At 42.6% G+C, this 25,155-nt stretch overlaps 1 protein-coding gene across 1 annotated transcript in view; it reads left to right on the forward strand.

Moving 5' to 3' along the window:
• Positions 1–23,322, forward strand: part of CMYA5 (cardiomyopathy associated 5) — a 99,796-nt gene extending 76,474 nt beyond the window's left edge. Inside the window, exons 9-13 of the mRNA XM_015096799.3 lie at positions 321–468; positions 12,420–12,553; positions 13,865–13,964; positions 17,257–17,430; positions 22,427–23,322. Of these exons, the coding sequence (XP_014952285.3) occupies positions 321–468; positions 12,420–12,553; positions 13,865–13,964; positions 17,257–17,430; positions 22,427–22,673 (803 nt within the window). The 3' untranslated portion in view covers positions 22,674–23,322. The remainder of the gene's footprint in view (positions 1–320; positions 469–12,419; positions 12,554–13,864; positions 13,965–17,256; positions 17,431–22,426) is intronic.
• The last annotated feature ends 1,833 nt before the right edge of the window (positions 23,323–25,155 follow it).

The following is a 25,155-nucleotide window of genomic DNA, read 5'->3' on the forward strand; positions in this document are numbered from 1 at the left end:
AACTTTTGTGTAAAGGAAGGGACAAAAATCTTCATATTCATTTGCTTGTATATGTAAGAAGAAACCCTGGTAGGGTTTATAGAAGAATTTATACAAAGCTATTAGAAGCTGTTTGAGGATGGGTGAAAACTGGGCAGTTTGAAAGCAAAGATGAGAGGGAGACCTTTCACTATGTATATTTCTATGTATATTTTACCTTTTGGGTTTTCAACTCAGGACATGTTAAAAAAAAAAAAATTAAAATCATCCCCAAGCCCAGCGGCCAGGGAAGCAGAACTGCCATAGACAGCTCCACAGCTGCCCCGGTTCTCTCCCCGCAGCCCCCTCCACCCCTGTGATCCGGGCTGAGGACTGTACCGTGTGTTGGAACTCAGCCACCATCCGCTGGCGGCCCGCCAGCCCGGAGGCCACTGAGACCTACACTTTGGAGTACTGCAGACAGCACGCTCCCGAGGGCGAGGGCCTCAGGTAAGGACGCTTCAGTGTGGGAAGAGCCTGGTGTGCCAGAAACCCAGCGCAGGGCTCTTGACCAGCCTCTAAGTTTATGCTCACAGAGGGAGAAATGCTTCCTAAAACCCTGCTGTGCTAATGAAGCTGTGGACTGGATTTGCAACTCTATCGCTATTCATAATGAACTCTAAGTTTGTAATAAAGCACATGCTACAAGGCAGAATGGTGGCTCCCTTGTAAGAAAAATGTGTGTGAATTTTAATAAGATAGAACATTCTTTGAGGTATATTTCACTTGAATCATTAGACAGGATATTGCATGTGTTCTGTGCTTTTTTAGTAGTCATACAGAACAGGTACCACCTAACTCAGGAAACTAATAGTGAGCGTGTATATAATGTAAATTTGAATGTCTCCATAATATATTGGCAATAAAAAGGAACTAATTACATTTATATTATCACAGACGTACTTGCCTCTTCTAGAGCATGAAAAATCTAGAGATTTTCCTGGAAAAAAGAAATGTAAAGCTCTCTCAATAAAAACTATGAAGCTAAAATTTATTAATAAAAGGCTGTGGGTCTTTGGTAAATGTTAATTTATTTACTGAGGTGGTGTTTTCTTAACCTCCAGTCTGTGGCAATAGGGAGTGATGTTCGATGATGAATATTTAGATTATTATTATTGATATCCATATTTTGCTAGAGACATTTAAAAATCAGTAATTTACTGAGGTAAATTATTCTGGCAGGATATGGAACTTGGAAATAATGGTATGAAATCAGACAGCTTTTTAATAAAGTCTGTTATTTAAGCTCTTGATTATCTTCCTGATCAAGCCACAGCTATTTATTTAGTTATGATGTGAGGTTTGATTCAGCTGAGCAATAATTATCATTTCTTTCAAGTATGTGAGGATGAGCTTCACAAAATAAGGATCAAAGGATGAATCAATGCTGAGTGGAGTGTGTAAGGGTGAGATGGAGGCATTTCAGCTGAAGTGAGAACACAGTAAACATACAAGAAACAGCGTCTCTGTTAATGTGCCAATTGCTGGAAGGCAGGACTCAATGATTAGCAAATAGCTGAGTGGTTAACTCAGAGAGAGACACACACACACATACACAGACAGAGACAGAGAGACTTAGGAAGAGAAAGAAAGAATAGAGGAAGGAAGACAGAGTGAGACAAAGACAGAAACACCCAGAGATTATTACTGGCTTCTATTAAGCATTCACTATATACCAGGTCACTGTCCTAAATGCCTTATGTATGCTGCTTTATTTAATCCTTACATGCACTCTGAGCGCTAACGGATGATTTGAGAGCCTAGCAGCTAGTGAGTGGCAATCAGGACTCAAATCTTGTTTTGTTAGATTTCAGAATCCAAGCTGCTAACCACTGTTGAATGTCACTCATGAGAGTCCTGGACATTCTCTGCATAAAAACTCTTGATGCTGTGAGAGCATTTGATCAGAAGTGCCTGAGTCCCCAGGCAATCTCTCCCATCATTCTCCATCATCAGTGAGGAAAACCCAGTTTTTTCCAAGGCAAGACCAGACCATGAAGGAGTGCTTCGGAGTGACTCATCCCTGTTATAGCATTGGTCCTCAGCTTGCATTTGCATAAATAATACCAGCACAGTTGGGTTCTTAAATCAGCAGAAATCTGGAAACCCTGAAACCTAGTAGCCGCTTCACTGAGGGAACTGTGATGTCATCGCATAAGTGTGGCTTCAGGGAGAAGGAAAAGGGGAGAAGGAAGGAGGGCCTTTGACATGTCAGGAGCTGTGCTAAGTCTCATCTAACCCTCTTGACAATTACAGAAGGGAGGTCATGACTTCCATTAAATGAGACTCAGGGAGGTTAAATAATTTGGCCAAGGTATTAAATGATGGAGTGAGAGTTCAGAGTCAGGATGCAAACTCAGGTTCATCTTATTTTTTCTACTAGTTCTAAAACTTGTATCATTACACAGACGGTGTTAACATACCTTAACAGCCTGACAACTTGGAGTTATTGTATATCCTTGGTTTCTTTTGTCATATGAAAAACATAGATGTAAAGAGAACCCCTTTAGTTAATGGTTTTCCTTTCTCTGGTCATTCTGAGGCTCTCAAAAAAAGTCGATTTGCTATCAACAATGAAGAATGCATTCCAAACAAATCCTTCATCAAAGCTAGAGAAATCAATGCCAGTTCCATTTCTAGGGGAAAAAAATGGCCTTCCATCAATTTCATTAAGACCAAAGTTGAGCTTATTAAAACATGACTTGTCATTCATTTATCCCTTTGAGACTTTGCCAGTGGGTTCTCTTAATTTTTCTTGCCAAAGGAGAACCTCTGAGAGGCTGGATAAGCAGAAGTTTATAGAAGTTATGGACCAATACAAGAATCCTTTGTTATTGAATGGACCTGGTCCAACAAGTTTAGAAATGAAGGGAAATTCCACATTCTGAGCCTTGTTGATAGCTTGGGGCTGTGTTGGAGATGGAACTCTTTTCCAGTTAGGTGTTAAAAGACCACTCAGTGCCCGGAGGTAGAATGGTATGTTCAATCCGCAGCTCAAAGATGACTCTCCAGGCTCTCTGGACACCTGATGAATCTCACAATAGATCGTTTTTAAGGCAAGCACGATCTTGTTGGCCGCAAATGACTACCCTGTTTATTTGATAAGTCACATCAGAATGCTCCCTCACGAATACAAGAAGCCTCAGTGCCTTACATTTCTGGTTGGCATCAACAAACTGTGAAATAATTCATCCTTAATTTCAGAGGCCCAGGGCTGCAAAACTCATTTGTATCTTTTTTGGTTCTCCAATTTAAGAGTTCAGGAGGAAAAGAAAATTCGACTCTTTCAGAGTGGTCATGTGTCTTGTGTCTTTGACCGTCTGGTTCTTAAAACCAGCTTTAAAACATTGCTTACAATGTCTGATGGTTCAAAACTCTACTAAACATTAGCTATTTAGCAGTCATCTATATTGCCAGCCTCTAGGATGTTAGCTGTAGACAGCTAGTCAGACAGTGGAACTGATAAAGAATCTCAACATTTTATCACCCCTAGTTAACAAAGCAAACCGTCCCTAGTTTTCCATTTTATTAGAACCACATTCTTCACTTTGGTTTTCTGCATAGCAGTGCATAATTAAAGTTATTTTGTGTCTTGGAAAGAACAGCAAGCCAAGGATTGTCTGATCCCACTCACTTGTTGGCTCCATAAAGGGGTTATTATGTAAAGTTGCAGCCTCAGTGCTTGGGACAGTATCTGGCATATTGTAGCTAGTCAATACGCATGTGTTACCTAAATGGGTATATATCATTCACATTGAATACATAATACTGACAAGAACAATAAAAGTTAGGTCAGTTTCGAGGATAATGTCATTCAAAATCGGAAAAAAGCCAATTGTGCCCACAGAGTAAAGAAGAATGGTGAATGAGTTAATTTTAGTGAATGGATACTTAATTAGGAGATAGGACTAGTCTAACTTGGAGGACTGGAAACCTTTTCATGGATCACTTATAGGGAAGGACACTTATAATCTTTTTTTATCCATTGGTTACATAACCCTTGCATACATTCTAGGTTCTATGCAAAACCCCTATGCTAAATCAGATGTAAAAACAAAACGCATACAAAAAAACCCATAAAAAACTGGGTAAGAACAGGAAGCTTCTCTGTGCAGCTCTTCATTACAGGTCTGTTTAATGAGTGAATGAGTAGATAAATGATGGCATTAGCCAATCTCCTTTTGTCCTTGCCAACTCCAAGTCATCCCACTGACTGGAATCTCTAGCAAAGAAAAGATGGAGAACTGAACAGAACTAAGAACTAAATGAATTTAGATATTTCTCACCCTCAATCCCTGAAAAGACAGACAGCCTTAAAAGCTCTCGTCTGGAGTAGGAAGAGAAATTGAAATGAAGAGGGGAAAAAAGGATGACTAATATGAAGTTGCACATACGCACACGGGGGGCACTGATTACCCTTTAGATTAGGGAGTCTAATTTTGGTTGCCAGAACAGAAACACATCCATCTTCAGGCTGGCATTCGCTCTCCCAGAACGATGACCTCTAGAAATTCCGAAAAGATGCTGGTCGACCTCTTAGAGGAGCTGTTTAAATGCAGTGAGCCCATTGCGCTCCCGAGCCTCCTGACGTGGTGTCTGAAAGAGCCGAGCAGTTGTCTCCATGCCATCATCCTCACAGAAAACACATTCGCATACTTTGGTGTGTGGGCACTGTGGCTCCGGCCCAGCAGTCGGCCCCTGTTGGGCTCGGGGGTGGGCGGGAGTGACAATCCCTGGCTTGTGTGTGGGGGCTGAGGGAGCTCCTACTCACCCTTTCCTGTTTTTCTTTGAATGCTCTCCTCAGGTTGGGTGGGCTCAAAACACTTTCAAAAATTTTCCACCGCTCGGCTGTTTCCTCAGCTGTTCTGTCTCTCCTGTGTGGAGAGAAGTCAGCAGAACTGTGGGTGGAGGAGGGAAAGCTGAGAGAAATATAGTACAGGGATTAGCCGTGTGGGCTGTGCAGAAAGAAGCTGCGTACTGAATGACCAATCTGTGAGACTCAATACGCCGCGAAAGCGGTTGGTGGTGCGCTTCCTGCTCCCCGGCCCCGGCCAAGGCGACGGGTGCAGAGACCCTCCTGGGTCACCCTCCCTGGCAGCCCCCTCAGGCTGGGCTGGGCTCCGGGGGCTGGATCTGTGAGCTCCTGTTTCTCCTGCTTCCAGCTTTTGGGGTCACACGTGGTGGGGCAGGAACAGGATCATCTGTCACAGCTGGGTGATCTAGCTGGGGACACCTGCCACTTGGTCCCTGTAAGGAAAAGTAAGGGTGAATTTCCTGATGAACTCAATGCCTGATCAGGAGATGAAGAATCCCAGCATTTGAAAAAAAAAAACAAACGTTTTTTACTAAGCTTTCAGCTGGACAGGTGATGACTGACCACACAGTCTAGGGTGAGTGATTTGACCTTCTGCACAGCCTGTGGGTAAAGCAGACAGTCATTCCTCCCCCATGCTTGCTTCATAGGGTAACAGGAGCACCACTGACATGATTGGGCCAAAATTCACTGAGTAATTAAGAGCGAATAGGATAACCTCCCCCCACTCCCCACAACTCCACCTCCACAGAGATTCTTGGCATTCAGCTTGTTCTAAATGAAATCTTTCTTCCCAAATGAATCTGATTTAACTTTGATCATTTAAAATTCTATACACCTCCTGGTTGTATAGTAAAACCTCAGTCAATGGAAAACCAACCTCTTCTTTTTACTTTTAACTTATGATCTGTCAGTTTTCAAAACGATTCCAATTGTTCACAATGAAAGACTCAGTCATACTAAAGCCGCTAAAAACAACCCTGTAAGGGCAAGAGCCAGATAATGCAGAGGTAAGGAGACTGTATCACAAAGCACAGGTTAAGAACAATACCTCAATGGAACATGCAATTTAAATATGAACTTCCTGGCAGCTAAAGTGCAAACAGAAGAGTGGGGGAGAGAGCAAGAGGGAGAAAGAAAGAGATTACATAACTCATCTGTTTTAAAAAAGGAAGCCCAGCACTTCACTAAGAGAGATAATTCTAGACATTCAGTTATAAGATGAATTTTTCATGTAGATCTTTATATAAGGGCTATTGAACAAGATAATAGTGATTGTCTTCAAGAGCAGTTTTACAAAAGATGCAAAAGCATTCCCTATGTAACCATTTTTTAAACGGGCTCTGAAAGCATGATTTAAATCGCCATTCTGTGCAGGTAGTTCTATGGGACCTCAGGTAACTGTCCACCTGTGTGACCTTGGAGTGGTAAAGGAGAGCTTGGAGAATCCAGAAGAATGAACAGATGTTACTAGGTTCTTGGGATTCTCTGCCTGAAATGTAAATGGTATCATTCAAACTTTGGAGGGTAATTAACTATAGAGAAAACTAAACTCTAGGATCCTTCTGCTGGAAAGATCTCTTTGATTGACTCTCTGTGATTGTGTGAGAGATTCTAATTATAGGAAAGCCTGAGTTCCATGGGTCATCAGGATTCTGCCCTCGTGTTATGTTTCTACACTATTATGAACTAATAGTGATGGTTAGTTAACACTGAGTCTTATAATAAGACTCATTTATCAAATGAAAAAAAAAAAGGCCTGTTGAAAAATATTTATTTACTCTGTTTAAAAAAAAAAGTCAACATATAAAGAATTTCCTTCTTAATCCTGATTGAACCAAAAATTTTCATCTTAAACAGAAAATTCCATGTTTATGGTTAATTAAGTTTTTATAAATGGCTTCCAACAGCTGAAACTGTTTCGTTAGTTGTCCTTGAATTTCATGTTGCTTATGTTCTCATGGATTTTTCTTCTTATTCCTGTTTCTCCTTCCCACCCCTTCTCACCCTGTGCTATCTTACGATTATGTTTTTCAAACCTAACAGATCATTAAAACAACAACAACAACAACTGGGATACTCGTCAGAGTTTAGATTCACGGGCCCCTCTTAAGGATTCCTATTCAGAAGGTCTAAAATGCCCAGGCAGGTATGGGAAACACTACTTTACTAGCTGGTCCCCACAGAGCCCAGCAATGTGCTCTCTTCACAGTTCACGTTAAATGGTGTTGATTGACTGGCTGAATGTTGGTGCTGCCAACCATAAGAGCCCACTGTGTTTTTAAAAAACAGTTCATACTTAGCCATCTGTCTGCTCTGCAGTGACAGCACCATCCGTAGGCTGCTTCCAGGAGTCATGGCACTGGGTTTCTCCATGTTGTTTGTACACATGCCGCCCCCTTTTCCTGGGAGGAAATATGTTCAGATCCAGGTATTGGACCCGGCAGTGCAGGGGATCACTGCTCCTCGTGGTGACCAGCCCTCAGCTTACCCTGAGCACATGTACACCTTCCATCCAACACAAATTGTTGAATTATGAAATTCCTAGAGAAGTTACTTTCTAGAATTCAAACTAATGTGCATTTTGCAAACACATTTAACCAGCTTCTGAACTTGTAATATAGCTGTGAAAGTAAATTGTTTAATTAATTTCAGATGGATAATACATAAATATGGTACAAATTCAAAAGACATAAAAAAGAATACAGTGAAAATTGTCTCCTTTCTATCTATACTTCATTTACTCATTTCTCCTTGCCCCCAGAGGCAATTACTGTTAACTGACTCGATGGACGTGAGTCTGAGTGAACTCTGGGAGTTGGTGATGGACAGGGAGGCCTGGCGTGCTGCGATTCATGGGGTTTGCAAAGAGTCGGACAAGACTGAGTGACTGAACTGAACTGAACTGATGCATATTTATCTTTTTAGATAGTCTGTGCATATATAACAGCTATATTTTTTCAACAAATTGTAGCATACTATATATATTTCTTCCACCTTATTTTTCTTATTTAAAAATATTTCTTGGTATCTCATGGCAATACGAATGGAACTGCATTGGTTTTAAAAAAAACCAATTTCATTGTATTCTAAGAATATAATCAATTTATTTGACTAATTGAGAGGCACTTAAGTTGTTTCCATTGTCACAAAGAGTGCTGCGGAGAAAACCCTGTGCATATATCATTTCATACATGTGCAAGTCTATCTGCAGGGTAAATTCCTAGAAGTATCATGATTGGTTAGAAAGTAAGAACATTTTGAATTTTGATAGATATTACCAAATTGTCTCCATAGACACTGTAGCAGTTTACACTCAGGCAAGCAGCATGTAAGAGTGTTTGGTTCTCCATACTTTTGCCTACACAGGGTGTGATAAAACTTGATCTTTCACAGTTTGACAAGTAGAAAGTGTAATCTTATTATAGTTTAATTGTGCATTTATATTATTGGGTTGAACATCTTTTTGTATGTTTCAGAGCTATGTACTTCCTTTTCTATGAACTTTTCATTTCCTTTACCTATTTTTTTCCTATTAGAGTGTAGTATTTTTTCTTATTGATTTGTAGAAGTTCTTTGTTTTTAAAGGACATCAGTCTTCATCTATGATACAAGCTGCAATTTAAATTTTTTTGCCATACATTTTTTTTAATGTTAATACTAGTTAATACATACTTTCAAGAGGAAGTGTGGAGTAGGGAATCCAACTTAATTTTTTCTAATATGGCTATCCAGCTTTGCCAACATTTTCCTTTCTGATTTGAAATAGTTCCATTATTATATATTTAAGAATTTATGTGTTTGGTGCTATTCCCAACCTTTATAAACTGTTCCACTGACCCATCTATTTATGCCCTGGTACCATGCACTCTTTATCATTATAACTTTATAATTTTAGAAGTCATGTAGATTAGGTTGCCCTTTCATGACTTCTTTTTTTTTTTTTTTGCTAGTTTATTTCTCACATGACCTTTAGAGTCAGACTGTGTAGTCCACTCTAATCCTCTGCCCCTGATAATTCGGTATTTGTAGAGACCATGTTAAGTTGATAGATTAATTTAGGGAGCATTGCAGTTTTTATGATTGTTGCATTTTCCTTTCCAAGAACTGATCTGCCTTTCCTTTTAATCAGGTCTTTACTGGGCTTTCCTTTATCATCGTTTTCAAAAATAGTTTTCATATAAATCCTACACACTTTTGCTATGTTTGCCACTATTCTAAATAAGGTCTTTATTTTGCTTTATCTTCTATCTAGTTGTTATTTGTATATGGAAGATTTTGATTTTTTATATTAGATTCACATCTAGCTATTTTACTAAATTCTGAGTTTTTTTTTAGCTGAGTTTCTTCGGTTTTCTAGATAGCAGTCATATTATCCGCAAGTGATAATAACTTTACCTCCTGCTTCTCAATTTTTTTAACCTCATGTCTCTCTCTGATTTAATGGGAATGCTTTTAGTATTTTCTCATAAGCATTAAGTCCCTAGTGGTTTTCTACTTCATAAAGATCCTTTTCAGTTCTCATATGAGATATTTCTGGCTCCATTGTCTATGGATAGTTGTGGCAAACTTTTCAGTCATCCCCTGCAAAAACTAAAGAACGAAAGGGCTCAAACTAGAGAAGCCTTTGTTACGTTGGGCAAACATCGGCCTTCTGGGGTCTTCCACTCATTTCCATCTGAAATAGCAAAAGAGGGACCAGTCTCATTCACATGGCAGCCCTTCAGACTTCTGAGGAGACAGTAGGTCTCCTTTGAATATTTCTCTCTGCCTTACAACACTGGGGTTTAACAATATTCACATTCCCAAAACTTCCAATATCAAGCCTTCCCTTCCCACTGTACTGTGGTGCTTGTAGAGAGGATCCCACATTTATGACCCAGAGTGACTCTTTGAGTCATATTTCTTATTGTGTTTTGGATTTTATTATTGGCCCTGAACTTCTAAAATCATCAGACTGGTCACATTGTTGATAAGACTGAAATCTCTTCTTACCTAAGCACCAATAACTCACTGGAGTTCCATGTGCTATTGAATCAATTACCTCAATTTGGGTATTCTGTGGATTTTAATTCTCCTCCAGACTATGTGAAGCTCATTATAACCATGTGGATTCAGTTGCAATTCTGACAAGTTTTTGGTTTTGAAATAAAAATATCATCATCTATGGAGGAGTGCCACTCTTCAGATTTCAAATTGCAAAATTTGTGAAGTTTTCATGTGGCTCAACAGTAGGGACAGCTGACATGAAAACTTTTGTGGCATTCAAGTGAGGTCAGACAGAATAAATAGACATAGGGTTGAACCATTTGTATCTGAGCTTTTTTGCCTTCGTCTTGGTGTTTGAGCATATGATAGTAACTTATAAACAATAAAACCCTACCATATTTCATATGACTTCCATTTTCATGCCTGGTGCTTTTGTAGATTCAGTGAGGGCATGGTGCATATTTTTCATGTCTACATGACCTGTTTGCACCGTCATCCCATATATTGGATTCTGTACCATGTAGACTTTTGTTCTTTAAATGACTAGTAAGACATAGCATGTAATTGACTCTCTCTCTCTCTCTCTCTATATATATATATATATATACACATACATATAATTTCCTCCTTGACAGACTTCATAAAATTTAAGAACAAAACTTAACCCCAGAACAGCATCCTTGGCATTTAATAACTTCATTATCACAAAATGAAACCCTTATGTTCTATCTAGTTTCTAGAGGTGAAATTTCCTCACCTAGTCCTGTCAAGCAGGGGCAGGACCTGAGCATATGATAAATGATCAATAAATATTTATTTAATGAGTAGATGAAGTCTGAAATTCAGTTCAGATCTGAGTGTGCTTATTGAGACAATAAGCTTGTTATAATTAATGTACACTGAAAACATATCTTCAGTCATCAGTTCAAACAAGATCAGCAATACATTTACCCCAGAATAATGATGTAGATACTAGTTTAGAATTGTATTTTTAGTCATAGGACCTGGTGTTTTTTTAATTAGTTGAAGCATAATTAGTTGTCAGTGGACATGTAGCTCAATTTCATCCATCCATTCTCCCCTGCATCTAAAGAGAGTACCCTCCAAGGGCCTGGTCAGTTGGTAGGTTCTGAAATTACAACCGATAAGGTTTGGGGAATTTACAGGGACCTTTCTCAGGGCCAAGTACTAAATAGCAAATACACAAATAGACCCAGGCTTCTCCCCTCTGTGGCCCCTCCTGCTGAGAAACACAAGTGGTTTCCCTGCTTTTAGACACAGGGCTGCTCTGGTCGGGGAGGAATTGTTACTCTGTACAGATTTTCTGCTTCGAAAAAGTCTAAATTAATTTGTTTTCTGGATCAGTGATACTTTTTCCTTTTCATGGTCCTTCATGGTATTCTCTAAGGTAGATATCGAGAATGAAATCAATCAACAGAAGGAGGAATAACCTGCAAAAGAAAATCAATCTGAGAATGAACAGTGGCCACTCTTGATTCTAATGATTTTGTGGAACATTCATTAATAACAAAATAAAACCAAAGAAAATAAAAACAAACAAAGCAAACAGTTAAAAAAAAAATAAAAACTCTCTGTCTCTGAGAGTGGATTTGAAGGCTATTGTGCTATTGTTTTCAATGACTAGTATCCAATGCGCATCTAAAAGGGACAGGATTCTGATTCTGTAGCACTCGGATTAGAACTTCTTCTATTAGCAAGGAGCCTAACTTGTCCAAAGTCTCCCCAGATGGAGGGTAAAAGAAGAGCACTTGTATACTTTGTTTGTATAAATGCCCTAGGATATGATAATCACGCAGATTAAAGAGAATGGAAAAGAGGCACAAAAATGATTCCAGCTCATTTCAAGTTCAGAACTCCATCTTCACATCCAGCAAGTCCATTTAGCTTAAGTGGTTGGGATGTTACAGTGTACTTGCCGAGCCTACTGCCTTTCCAATACCATGACCAATATTCTTCTTTCGTTGTAAATGGGAGGTTTAGGAACAACTTTGGGGATTGTATTTGGCAATTAGAATTCTCTTTTCTTGCCAGGATTAAGTTTTCTCTAAAGGATGTTGTCTTCTTTAGAGATCCTCAGTTTCATTAACTTGGGTGACTTTGACATGATGGCTATGTACAAAATCATCACTTCAAGTTTTCCACTATTCAGGATCTGTTAATTAGATAGTGGTTTTTTTTTTTTTTTTCGAATTATAGATTAGTTTAACATCATCTTAATCCACAAGTGCCCTCTTGGCCAGAATTTCATAAAGGAAACAATGTATGCTTGGAGACTCATTAACCACAAAATTAGTCTATTTTCTGAGTTAAAAAAAAAGTTTCATTGACTTTGTTCCAAAGAGCATTCTGGAAGGCATAATATTAGACAAAAGTTGACCAAGGTAGAAATGATTTGATAAAGTAAACTTACTGGAGGATGGCCATTTATAGAATCTGACTTGCTAACTCCATGGTCATAAAAAGGGAAAAATAAGTGATTTGTTAATAAAAGATGTTCACGCACTGCAGGACTGAAATATGATGTATTGTTTAGCACGTAGCATTATTTTTAAAATTATTATTTTCCTTTCATGTTTAGATCTTTCTCTGGAATTAAAGGACTCCAGCTGAAAGTTAATCTCCAACCCAATGAGAATTACTTTTTCTACGTGAGAGCCATCAATGCGTTTGGGACAAGTGAGCAGAGTGAAGCTGCCCTCATTTCCACCAGAGGTACTTCCTTTGCACACAGAGAACTACTTCCAAACATTCCCATTCCTTCCCTCCACCACCCAGAGAAAACATCCTAGAGGGCCACTTCTTAAGCTTCCAGTCTGCTGGCAGTGCTAGGTTTTTGGCATAAGGACCCAGGGTTGGCCAAAGGTCAAGGTGTTTCTTTTATTTTTCTGGTTTAAGACTACCCATTGGCTACCCATTAGCTATCAGTCAGGTGCTAAAAAAATTAAAAAGAGAAAAAAAAAGATGCTGGGGGTCCACTCCTGAAGATCCTGACCTAATTCACTGAGATACGGGCTTTGACATGTTTTTAATCTCCTCAGATGATTCCTGTTTGGTTTATAATCTTCTGTAGATGGTGGGTATGTTTTGAGTCTGTGAGAGTGTGTGTGTGTGTGTGTGTGTGTGTTGGGGAGAGTGGGATGAAGATATTCTTGATGCATGACACTGTGAACTCCATGAATAATCTTCCAGTCTTATTCTTCTAATTATTTTCCATGCCTCGCTCATGATTGGTGCCAGTTTATGTTTGTTGAATACATGAATGTATGAGTAACTCAAGAAAATGATAACTGTTCAAGGGCCTTTTGGGGAAAATACCCTGATGATGCCAATAAAAAGAACTGGGCTGTTCTCAATTATTGTGAAAAGAAATGAGGAATGGAAAGGTGATCATTTTTTACCTTATCCTAGACCCAAAGACTGAGGCCGAAACTTGAGGGTGGCCCATTAAGTGACTGGCATAACCAGCAGAAAGTTGTGCATAAGCCATGTGTGCTGTGGTTAGGGACAGCGTGATGTTTGTAAAGAGAGCAGACAGGGGCACTGTCTGTCCAGAAGTGTTCCCCGCAGGCCCAGTGTGGTGCCTGTACCGTCCACTGGTAGAAGCACTCCTGGAGGTTACACCAGTGCCGTCTTCAGACCTGAACGCGCACATGGGTCTCCCGAGGAGCTTGTTAAAATAGAGATTGTGATTCAGGAAGCCAGGGGGAAGGCCTGAGATTCTGCCTTTCTAACTAGTTTCCAGGTGAGGTAGGTGCTGGGTGGGGAGCATACTTCGTATAACAGTAGGTGCTAGATTTGGGCTGAGGGGGGTTTCACACACCTGTGGCACCAGGCAAGGTGACAAGTCACTAGCTCACAAGTCCTGATCATGGATAGAATTTTGCCATGGACCTGAAAACACCCTGCGGGGCGGGGGGTGGGGTGGGGATTTTGATATCAGAAGCAAGGGGAAACTAAGATCTGAAAGGTGGGGCTTGGCCAGGGACGTTGTAACATTATAATCCTGTTTTCTGATCGCAATAGGAACCAGATTTCTCTTGTTGAGGGAAACGGCTCATCCTGCTCTGCAGATTTCCTCAAATGGGACAGTGATCAGCTTCGCTGAGAGGAGACGGCTGACAGAGTGAGTAGAAGAAGGCACGAGAGGCCTTGTGTGGCCTCACCTGCCACATCCTTGGTTGGGTGCACACGCTGTGTGACAGCAAGCACGAACTGCAGAGTTCGGTTATGGTTCGTTACTAAGGGAAAGTGATGGAGATAGTTCAAACATGGAGCAAGTGTCAATATTTTTATTGGAAATACAAGCACAGATGGTTTTGTTTAACACATAGGCTGTTTTAAGGCGTTATCTCTGGTTCAGTGAAAAAAGAGCCTGGGTTCATTCTTCTATTATATTCAACAGCAAATCACATTTTGTATCAATCCACTTGAAAAGGAATAGAGGAGAATGACATTTTGTTGAGTTTCTGGAGCTGGCCACATGCAGGACTTTCGAGATCTTGCCCCCTCTGCCCCAGAAGGGCCCACAAACGGAGAGTGAATGTGTTAGTCATTCAGTCCTGTCTGACTCTTTGCAACCCCATGCACTGTAGCCCCCCAGGCTCCTCTGTCCACGGGATTCTCCAGGCAAGAATACTAGAGTGGGTTGCCATTTCCTTTTCTAGGGCTGACCCAGGGCTCAATGATTGGAGGCAAATTCATTACTGTCTGAGCCACCAGGGAAGTCCCCCACAAAAGGAAGCAGCAAAGTAAAAAGAGGGCAGAAGCTGAGGGCATAGCATGGAGAGGGCTCTGCAATTTGTCTGCAATCACTCATGGTTATTTTGAGGGTCCAAATGGAAGAAAGCGAAAGACTTTCGAAAATTGTAACCCATGTGAAACACGCTCCTGTGGGCACTGGTGTGCCAGGGGTGGACAGCCAGCAAGCTCTCACTACCGCCCTGAGCCCACCAATGGCGACTCACACTGTTTCCTTCTTAAGCTGCTATTCACCTGTCTGTGGCTCAGGTCACGTATTACTTGGAAAGGCTTGGAAATGGCCAGGCCTTCTCTGGGCTCTGGCGCCCTTTGATCATATCTATAAAAAGTTCTGAGCACCTGTGGAATCATACATCAGCTATTCCATCTTGACTGGTCCTCAGGCAGCCCTGTCTTCCACATCTTTGAATCCCCAGAATCTATCCTAGGGTCCAGAACACTGGAAGTGCTAAACATATACCAATAAGTGAATTCAGGAGGAAAAAAAAAAAAAGATTTAAGAAATAGATTGAGCTTTTCTGTCTCTTGGATTTCTCAAAAAATCGAAGAGAAAAGAAGTATATTGGAGGTTGGTTCATACATGACTGATGATAATAACTGTTCAGTTCAGTTCAGTTGCTCAGTCATGTCTGATTCCTTGTGACCGGGAAGCACGCCAGGCTTCCTGGTCCATCACCAACTCCTGGAGCTTACTCAAACTCATGTCCATTGAGTTGGTGATGCCATCCAACCAACTCATCTTCTGTCATCCCCTTCTCCTCCCACCTTCAATCTTTCCCAGCATCAGGGTCCTTTCCAGTGAGTCGGTTCTTCATATCAGGTGGCCAAAGTATTGGAGTTTCAGCTTCAACATCAGTCCTTCCAGTGAATATTCAGAAATGTTTTCCTTTAGGATTGACTGGTTGGATCTCCTTGAGGTCCAAGAGACTCTCAAGAGTCTTCTCCAACACCACAGGTCAAAAGCATCAATTCTTCGGCGCTCAGCTTTCTTTATAGTCCAACTTTCACATCCATACATGACCACTGGAAAAACCATAGCTTTGACTAGATGGACCTCTGTTGACAAAGTAATGTCTCTGCTTTCTAATATGCTGTCTAGGTTGGTCATAGCTTTTCTCCCAAGAAGCAAGTGTCTTTTAATTTCATGGCTGCTAATAATAATAGCTAATAACTGTAATATATTTGATAGAATTATGTTAATTATTAATCTGAAAATTAGTTCATACATATCAAGCAACCAGGTTTTGCTCCAGAAAGCAAGCGCCCATCAGTAGCCACCTCTCTGAAATGAGGTTGTTGGGTAAAGACACAAGAAAGTGAGATACATTCCCTTGTGTAATCATTTTCTCACCTGCTAAAGGGGAGCAGGAGATGGTGCTGACTGAATATTAATGCTGCTTAAATTAAAAATGCTTCCTTGCTGTCTCAGCCATTTCAAAGCAAAATTGAGCAATTCATGCAAACAAGGTCACCCATCAGCAGGTGAAAGTGCTTTGGTTCACTTCACCATGCCTGTTACAAAAATAGCTGAGGTGAGACTAAAAGAAACCTTTCAACAGGCTCTTAGGCATACCTACTGCGATCTAAAGAGGCCCCAGCCCCCAAGACTGTTGACCGCAAGCCTCTCCAGAGCACAAACAACACACCCGCTTCACCTGCACTACCCTCTGCTCTGGCCTCCCCAGACGCCTGCTGTCCAGGAGCAGCACCTGGTTTGGTCTGTGTGCCCAGGAAGGTCCTCAGACATGGGAACTCATGGTTAAAGGTTTTAGAGACTCCATTTTGTGTGCGTGCAAGTTTTTGGGGAAAAAACTTTCCAAGTCATACTCTCTTAGCATTCTCCTCTTGCCTCCTTTGTATTTCCTCACTCCCTTTGAAAGCCGTGCATGCTGTCACTTCAGTCATGTCCGACTCTGTGACCCTACGCACTGTAGCCCACCAGGCTCCCCTGTCCGTGGGATTCTTCAGGCCAGAACACTGCAGTGGGTAGCCATTCCCTTCTCCAGGGGATCTTTCTGACCCAGGGATTGAACCCATGTCTCTTATGTCTCCTACATTGGCAGGTGGGTTCTCTACCATTAGGGCCACAGATTGGTGCCGTTTCTTTTTATCCTATGCGTGTGTGTTCAGTCATCAGTCACGTCTGATTCTTTGCAACCCTATGGACTACAGCCCGCCAGGCTCCTCTGACCATGGAATTTCCCAGGCAAGAATACAGAGTGGGTTGCCATTTCCTTCTCCAGGGGTTGTTCCTGACCCAGGGGTCAGACCTGAGTCTCCTGCATTTCCTGCATCGGTGGATGGGTTCTTTACCACTGAACCACCCGGGAAGCCCTCTTTTTTTTTTTTTTTGGAAGCCCTCTTCTTTTTATCCTATCATTATTCTAATTATTTTCTAGTTCCCAGTTCCTCTAAGAGATGCTATGTGTAATACATGTGTGTTGTGTGTGGCAGTAGAAATACGTTAAAAGCATGTTGAATGTTTGGGGAATTCTGTGGCCCTCAGGTCAAGGTAAGGGACAGCACGAACAATGAATGTCTTTAGTCAAATTCCAGCAGTTTCCAAGGATAGAATCCTGCTTAAACTGTGGGTGCGTTTACGAATGTCGATCTCTATGAAATAAAGGTTGCCAATTCCTGATGAACTTTGCCTGCAGAATCCCATCAGTGCTGGGTGAGGAGCTGCCTGCCTGTGGCCAACACTACTGGGAAACCACCGTCACAGACTGCCCAGCCTACCGACTGGGCATCTGCTCCAGCTCAGCTGTGCAGGCTGGCACCCTGGGACAAGGAGAGACCTCGTGGTACATGCAGTGCTCTGAGCCACAGAGGTAAGCTGGGGCCTGCCCCCTTCACCCAGTCAAAGTGTCATGAGTCAACGCCTAGGCCAAGGGCTCTGAGGGGCCTGATAAGTAGCGCCTCACTTCCCTGGCCCAGCTCTGAGCCAGCTGAGAAAGAAGAGAGTCAAGTATCGAGCTGGCCCAAAAGTTCATTCATGTTTTTCTGTAAACAAACTTTTGGGCCAACTGATACATGGAAACTCAACTATTACTCTGATTACTGAGGAAGCCAGTTTTAGAGAATGTGGTTCATTTGTGAGAGCAAAGCTGTTTCTTATCTCGAATCCTCTTTAATAGATTTGTACCCACCCAAAGTCTTGGCCAGGCCAGCTTCCCATACTGCAGGACAGAGTAGGTGGCTGGAAAAGGACGTGTGTCTCCTCAGGAAGCTCGTAATGAAAAGTTAGGAAACTGGGTATGTGGCCAAGTTTTCCTTCAAAGTCCACCCCAGGGTGGGGAGAGACCACACGGGTAATGCTGAAAGGGCTCCCTCCATTGAGGAGTCAGTAGGACTAAGGAAGAAGTGGATCCCAGCACCCCGTCCCCTCCACTGCCACTGGTCTACATTAGGGGTTGGCAAACTACAACCCACAGGCCAAATATGACCTGCTGACCTTTTTGTAAATAAAGTTTTACTGGAATACAGCCAAGTTCATTTGTTTCCATATGGCCTATGGTTGCTTTTTGCTATAATGGCAGAGTTGTCTAGTTATAACAGATACCAAATAGCCCCCAAAGCCCAAGATATTTACTGTCTGGCCCTTTACAAAGTTGACTAACCCCTGGTCTATATTATTGGTGTGACTGACCTGGGGTTCTTGGACTCTTTTTTTGTCTGTTGTTTTTAAAATTCTTTTTAATTTGTTGTTTTTGTTTGGTTTTTCGACCATGAGGCATATGAGATCTGAGCTCCCTGACCAGGGATCAGACCCACACCCTCTGCATTGGAAGGTGGAGTCTTAACCCCTGGACCACTCGGGAAGTCCCCTTAGACTCTTTAGTCAATTTCCATTGATAAGAATCTAGACGAGGAATTCAGGCAAGGCTTTACTGGGACTCATGCTGCAGCAGGAGCGAGCAAAGACAAGGAACGGGGTTCCCTTGCTCCCTCCCTGAGGAGGGGTGAGCTGGTCCCTTGGAAGGAGGGTAAAGGTGGATTGGTAGGTCAGGCTGGAGCAGTGGCTTAAGGGGTCTGCCTGCCCCCTTGGCGGTGCCGTGTGCATGTATCACGGGCAGTACCCTGCTTTTGCTCCCAGCCCCTCAGAAGTGGCAGTTGAGTTTGGGCCCTTTGTATCTTGTCCATAATTTGCCCCAGCTGGGCACACATGTGGTTATTTTTAGTGTCTTTGTTGCTCCAGGAGACATTTGTCCAGGGCAAATGCTGCAGTAAACGGTCCCAGGTTGTAGACTGTCTCATTAGTATTGTCTAACTGGTTGATATGAAAAAGCCGTAAACCTGCATTAGTCTCAGAGAGATAAGGCAAGCAAGCTATGAGCCGAACATGTGCACAAGACGGTCTAATAAAAGAGCATGAGGCTGGGGCCAGGAACCTAATTTGAGTCCTGGCTCCATTCTTGAATAGCTTCCTATTGACTCCTCACCAGAAGTTGGTTAATCCTGTGAGCAGATCTGTCTTGGTTAATCTGTGCCTCATTTGTCTTGTCAGGGGACAGTGACACCTAGCCTACTCCATTTGGGGGTTGTGAGGGTCACATGAAGTCAGGTACAAGGAAGAGCTTTGAAAGCTTTGTAAAGACTCAAATATGAGGCATTATTCAAATGGAATGCTTAAAAAGGAAGCAGTGCTTGCAAGTTCCCAGAAAAAGGCCCACAGATTGGATTTTGCATATTTCTCGCTGCACATCTCTCCCTGTATCCTACTTGACAGAGTTTGATTCCCTGACAAGGTTCACAAGGACACCATCTCCAAGAGCTTTTCAAAGTCATACTCCATCAGATCAGAGCAATTATGATTAATTGATGTTCAGTGCTGTGCGATCCTTGAGGACCCATCCTCTGCCCAGAGTCGAAAAATCATTCAAACCCAGAGTTTATGATCGGTAGACTTAGAGTTGGAACTAGGTATTGATTTCATGAAGATTTCCTTGGACAACTGAACCCTTAAGAACCTAAAGGCAAGCCTCCAATAACAAAGTTCTAGACTCCAGAGAACAGAACAGTTAATTTCATTCAGCAGGTTCAACAGCTTTGGTCTTCGGCTTTTGTCACCCAGGGTAGGTTCTGTAGATTCTGGGAGAACGGACGCGCCTGTCTGTATGATCACAGCACAGAGAGGTCAGGTCTTAAGTGCCTCATTCCATGGTCCAGACAGAGCACCCTGGCCTTCAGGCCACTGAGTGCTGCTACAGCAGAGCCTCCTGAGTTTTTCCGTTTTTCTGGCTTCATGATTTAAATGGAGCAGTATTACTCTTGATTCTACTTGCGTCTAGTGTAAGATGTCATGGTGGGAGAGGAGAAATGAAGAGTCTTAAGGAGAAAGAATCAGTTGCATTTCTTCCTGTCTGTCCCTAACTTACTCCTCGAGTTCAAGGCTTCCCTTCCTTTACCAGTCTCTCCCACAGCCCCCAGGCCTGTGCTCTTCTTCTAGTCTCTAACCACTCCAAGCCATTCTAAGTGTCACCACTGGCAAATATTTCTAAAACGTCATTTACATCATGTCCCTTCCTTTTCTGCTAAAGAAATCTATGAACATTAACAGTGGTGCCAGCACTCTGGGACCACAGTGAAAGCGGGAAGCCCAAAAGAATGTAACCAGGCTGGGGGACAGGAGTCCTGAGAGAAGCAGCCACCAGGGTGGAAAGGAGTCTGGGCTCATTCTCGGCCAGCAGTGAGATGCACCAGGGTGGGCTACACAGGTAGGGACCCTCGCCCAGGCAGTTCCAGGGTCAGGCAGATGTCAAGAATCAGGCTTCCGAATGACCCTTGTCTGAACAAGAACTAGCAGTCCAAAGGATGAGGAGGGAGTCATTCCACAGACAGACAGGCCTTGTTTTAGGCCGGAGTGCAGCTTGGAGAACGAAGTGATGTGCTCAGTGGGAAATGGGGCAGAAGCAGGACAGGGTGAATTCCAGGCCCTGCAGAACGGTTGGGTCCAAGGCTCCCTGGAATGTCCTTCCCTCCATGGTAGCAACTTGCTCAGGGACTGACTGGGGCTGGGCCTGTGGGCACTGGGGATCTTCCAAGCAGGGTAGGGAAATAGCTCAGATGGGCATTCAGAACCCTCTCGACCAGTCCTGTCCAGTCACACGTTCTGAAAAACTAGAAAAACGGTAGATGTGGCTATTGAGCACTTGGAATGTGGTTAGCAAGACTGATGAACTGAATTTTGAATTTTACTTAATTCTAATGTAAGTGGCCATATGTGCCTCTTGGCTACTATATTAGACAGGGAAGGCCAGTATAGAGCCTGGCCTCTGACTTACCTATCCAAGTAACACTCTCAAAGTCATTCACATGTCCCCTCCTGACTGGTCAAGCAGATGGCATACAGGTTTATTCTGCCACCTCATCATTGCCTCTGCTGCCCCCACAGCTTGGATCACCTCACCCTTTTCCCCCTTATCCAGTCCTGACCTTTCTTTGGCTGAACGTGCACCCATCTGCTCCCCAAGCCTTCTATAAGAACACCAGCTACACTGCTATCCCCCTCATTGCCACTCACAGCCTCTGTGTGCTTTATAGGTTCTAAAATTTCTGCCATATTTCACATTGGCAAGGCACTGAAAAGGTCCTTTATCACTGTGGAAGTCTCGCTTACCTTCCATCCCCGTAAACCTCTTCCCTTTTGAATGAGCTTCATTCGGCAAGGAAGTTGCCAACTTGCCATTCCCTGCGCTCAAGCTTCTAGGCGTTTAAGAGAGACGCCGCAAGTCTTCAAAAGGCCCTTCTCTGCCTCACCAGAGGTATGCAGGCTCTATGGCCCAGTCTGTTCAGCGTCACTCCCACCCTCAGACCTGTCAGATCCGCAGACCACACACCTGTCCCTCAGCTCTTCTCTTGTGCTTTCAGGGCCCCACCCTCTGTTTCTAAGATCACCAGGAGAAAACTCCCACCTTATGTTACTCTTTCGCACAGAGCAGTTTCGCTTTTTCTGTTCAGCAATTTCTTGCTCCCAACCCATCCTTGAACCTTTCCTTTCACAACCAAACCACGTCCATGAAATGTATCAGAAAACACTTTCCCGATCTGTGCCCAGAGCTGGAGTCTGAGCCCCAGCCTGTGCTAAAGTCATGAACAGTTTTCCTTCTAGTTCAGTAGAGTATGGGTTCCTTGAAGGCAAGGACAGTATGCTGTGGTCCTTCATATCCCCCAGAGGTGCAGAGGTTTAAGTGAAAACATGGTGAACTGAATGTATCTGAACTTAAGAGAGAAATCAAAGGTAACCCTCCTTGGCGGTAAGGCTGCAGGAAACATGGAGAAGATGAACAGGAAAGTTGGTTTGGGGCAGGGGCATTGTACAAAGGATGAAGTTGGACAGAAATAACGACATAGTTCTTAAACTTCATTAAGGCCCTTATATAAGTCACTTACAAATCTTTTAAACAGTAAAATTAATGCATTTTATGGAAGGCGAGCCTGCAGTACTTTTTTAAAATACATGGCAGCCTCAAAGGAGTTTTATTCAAAAGAATGACACACCATGAATGCGGTAGTTAAAACATGTGGGCAGCTGGGAAAGAATTAAAATGTGGAGAAAAATCACAAGGGAGGCATATGTTGGTTATTCTGGGCCTGCCTCCTAATGTAGAAGTAGCAAAATTATTAAAAAACGCTCGTCTGTTGGGAAGAGCTATGCATTTTAGCATCTAGGAAGGATCTGGCTAAGGTATTTGGGGCAATGTTAGTGCAACTCGTTATTGTGAACTGAGATCAATAACTGCAAAATCGGTTGTCTCCAAGTGATTTTCTTTATCATAGTCGTTCAAGATTTCCAAAGTTTTCAATTCCCATTCTTTTCCATTGCAGATACACATTTTTCTACAGTGGCATTGTGAGCGATGTCCATGTGACTGAGCGTCCCGCCAGAGTGGGCATCCTGCTGGACTACACCACCCAGAGGCTGCTGTTTATAAACGCTGAGACTGGACAGATGCTCTTCATCATCAGGCACAGGTTTAACGAGGGCGTCCACCCTGCCTTCGCCCTGGAGAAACCCGGAAAATGTACTTTACACCTGGGCATAGAGCCCCCCGATTCTGCAAGGCAGAAGTGATCATTGGCTTTCAGAGTTTCCAAGAGCAAAATTCAGATTTTGGAGGAGGGGGCTGCTCTGTTGTTCTTTCTTGTGGGTGCTAGACAGCATTCAAAAATTTGAATACAGCATTCAAAAAACACTTGCATGAATGATAGCTCCATGCACAGTGATCAATACGCGAGCCAAACCACCAAGAAAACCTTGAATTTCTAGACTGTCGTGTGAGTAGAGGATGGAAAAAGCAACCTCTGCCCTTCAGTTTATATATGTTTGAGTTCTTCCCTAAGTGAAAAGGATTTATACCTGACTTGGGAATTGAAACAGCGAAATGGACTCCCACCTATGTTGCTGGTGAAAGAAATCCTTGAGCGACAGGTCTGTGTCCCTTCCAGAGTGAAGGGAAGGTTGTGCTGGTAATACACCTCCTCTGACAAGAAACAACTACTTTTTCCATAAGAAATATGTCACCTCACTTCACTAAAGAATGCTGAGTCCTAATCAATAGAGAAAATGTTTTAACCATTCTAAGCTGATAATGAACTCTTTTGTAACCATTATATACTGTAGAACACGAGTCTCTTTTCCCTGAAATTTTAAATGTAGAAAAATGCTAGATGTTAGAGATTTCCTTTTTGTTAAATAAATGGTTAGAGTCTATAAAACAAAACATGTTATGTGAACTTATTACATGTGACTTGCAAGCCTGGCGTCTCTGGATGGGACAAACTGCGGATAAAGAGTCACCACACTGCAGTGGGTGGTACTACCACTCATTTTCCTGTGAGAATTTATACATGTAAGCTTTAAAATCTAAACATTTTCAGCCTATAGTTACAGACAACTACCAGAAACTGAGAATCTCTTTTTGCTAAAAATAAAATGGTTGGTCATTTAAAGATATATTGAAATCTCTCAAAATCTTCCTAAAATATGTATGTGTAGAGTTGATAAATATAAAATGCATGTTGAGATGATTGCTCTTGTTCTCTACAAGACAAATACTTTGATTGTACTTGTAGATTTCTTTAACATTACGAACTCAACTGTTTTCTTATATCAAGAAATAATGTCCTACTTTTGGTACATACCCTAAAATGTATTGTTTAATAGCTGGAAAAGCCAAACTGGGTGTATAACTACATTAACAGAGTGACTTCAAAGCCTTCCTCATCCTGCTTTGAAATTAGGGCAACTGCTGGCAAGAAGGATAGTTAATGAAAACAAGGATTAACGTGCTGTTTTGTGGGAAACACTGTCTTCCTTTTTTACAAGCCTTAAAATGATAATCAGGTTCTGACTAATCAGCAACTCATGGTCATTATTACTTTCTGGGGTGGAAATATAGTGTAATTAAAAACAATAACAAAAGGAGCAGCGACCATGTGGATTTTAGAATTTGACTCAGTTTGGATTCCTCCAAAAGTAGACCAAAGAGATAAAGATTTAGTGCAAGTTATTTACATAGGAGGCGATTCTAGGAAACATAGGAGGCAATTCTAGGAAGCACAGGAGAGGAAGTGGGGAAAGTGAGACAGGAAGAGGCAAAAGAGTCTAGAGGACATGTTTTATGGGTGGGTTATTACAGTGGGGGCACCCTCCGAAACCACTAGGAACACGCCAGAGGTTAACGTGTAAGCACTCCTGTCCAACCCAGTTGGGTGAGCATTGCCCCTGGAGACCTCGGGGCACATTAAATTCCCTTCCCTACCTTTCCAGGTTGTGTTCCTTGAAGGCTCTTGTGGCCACAAGAAAGCCCTCAAAGGACACAAGAAACACAGGTGCCTGATACAGCCGACAGCAGGCCGAGCACCCTCTAATGCAGCTGCTGGTGCACTCAGGCCAGCCACGCGGACGCGCACAGGACGCCAGCAGCGTCCGCGGTCAAGCTGGAAGCAGCTCCGGTGTTACGGCGGAAGCCGTGTAGTAATGGGAGGAGCTAGGGTCAAATCGTGACTCAGCCCGCCTACGTCATGACTCAGGGCAACTCAGATGCTTTAGTGATGCCTTTTTCTCAGGATAATTGTAAACATACGGTTAAATAAGCACGTGAAACAGGCCAGTATTTTTAGCTTACAATGTCCTGACGAGGATGCCAGAGACCCTCTGTGGCGACCTTCCACCGCATCCCCAGTAAGTGGGCCCCTATCTCTGACCCCATGGCAAGTGGAAGCTGGCAGGGAGGACAGTGGGGTTGGGAGCTCATGGTTTAGCTGCCTTTGTCTGTTAACTGACAGGCGGTGGTTCCTAGGGGACTGGTCCCGTGCAGACAAGTAGAGTGAAGCTAATGCTGTTTCCCCCACATCCTCCTCCTCGGCCCTTACTCTCTGAGCTCCTTTTGCGTTCTTGTCTTTCCTCTACACGCAACGCAGATCCTCAGCGAGAGGAAAGGAAGGCAGCAAATTTCTGCCCAAATTTCTCCTCTGGAAATTTGCTGATGGTCAGTGTATAGCTCATGCATTATTTCTTAATGCTCATCAGGTCGTTGCACAATAAAAATTTC

The sequence above is a fragment of the Ovis aries genome, chromosome 7, assembly GCF_016772045.2.
Source record: "Ovis aries strain OAR_USU_Benz2616 breed Rambouillet chromosome 7, ARS-UI_Ramb_v3.0, whole genome shotgun sequence".
Lineage (NCBI taxonomy): Eukaryota > Metazoa > Chordata > Mammalia > Artiodactyla > Bovidae > Ovis > Ovis aries.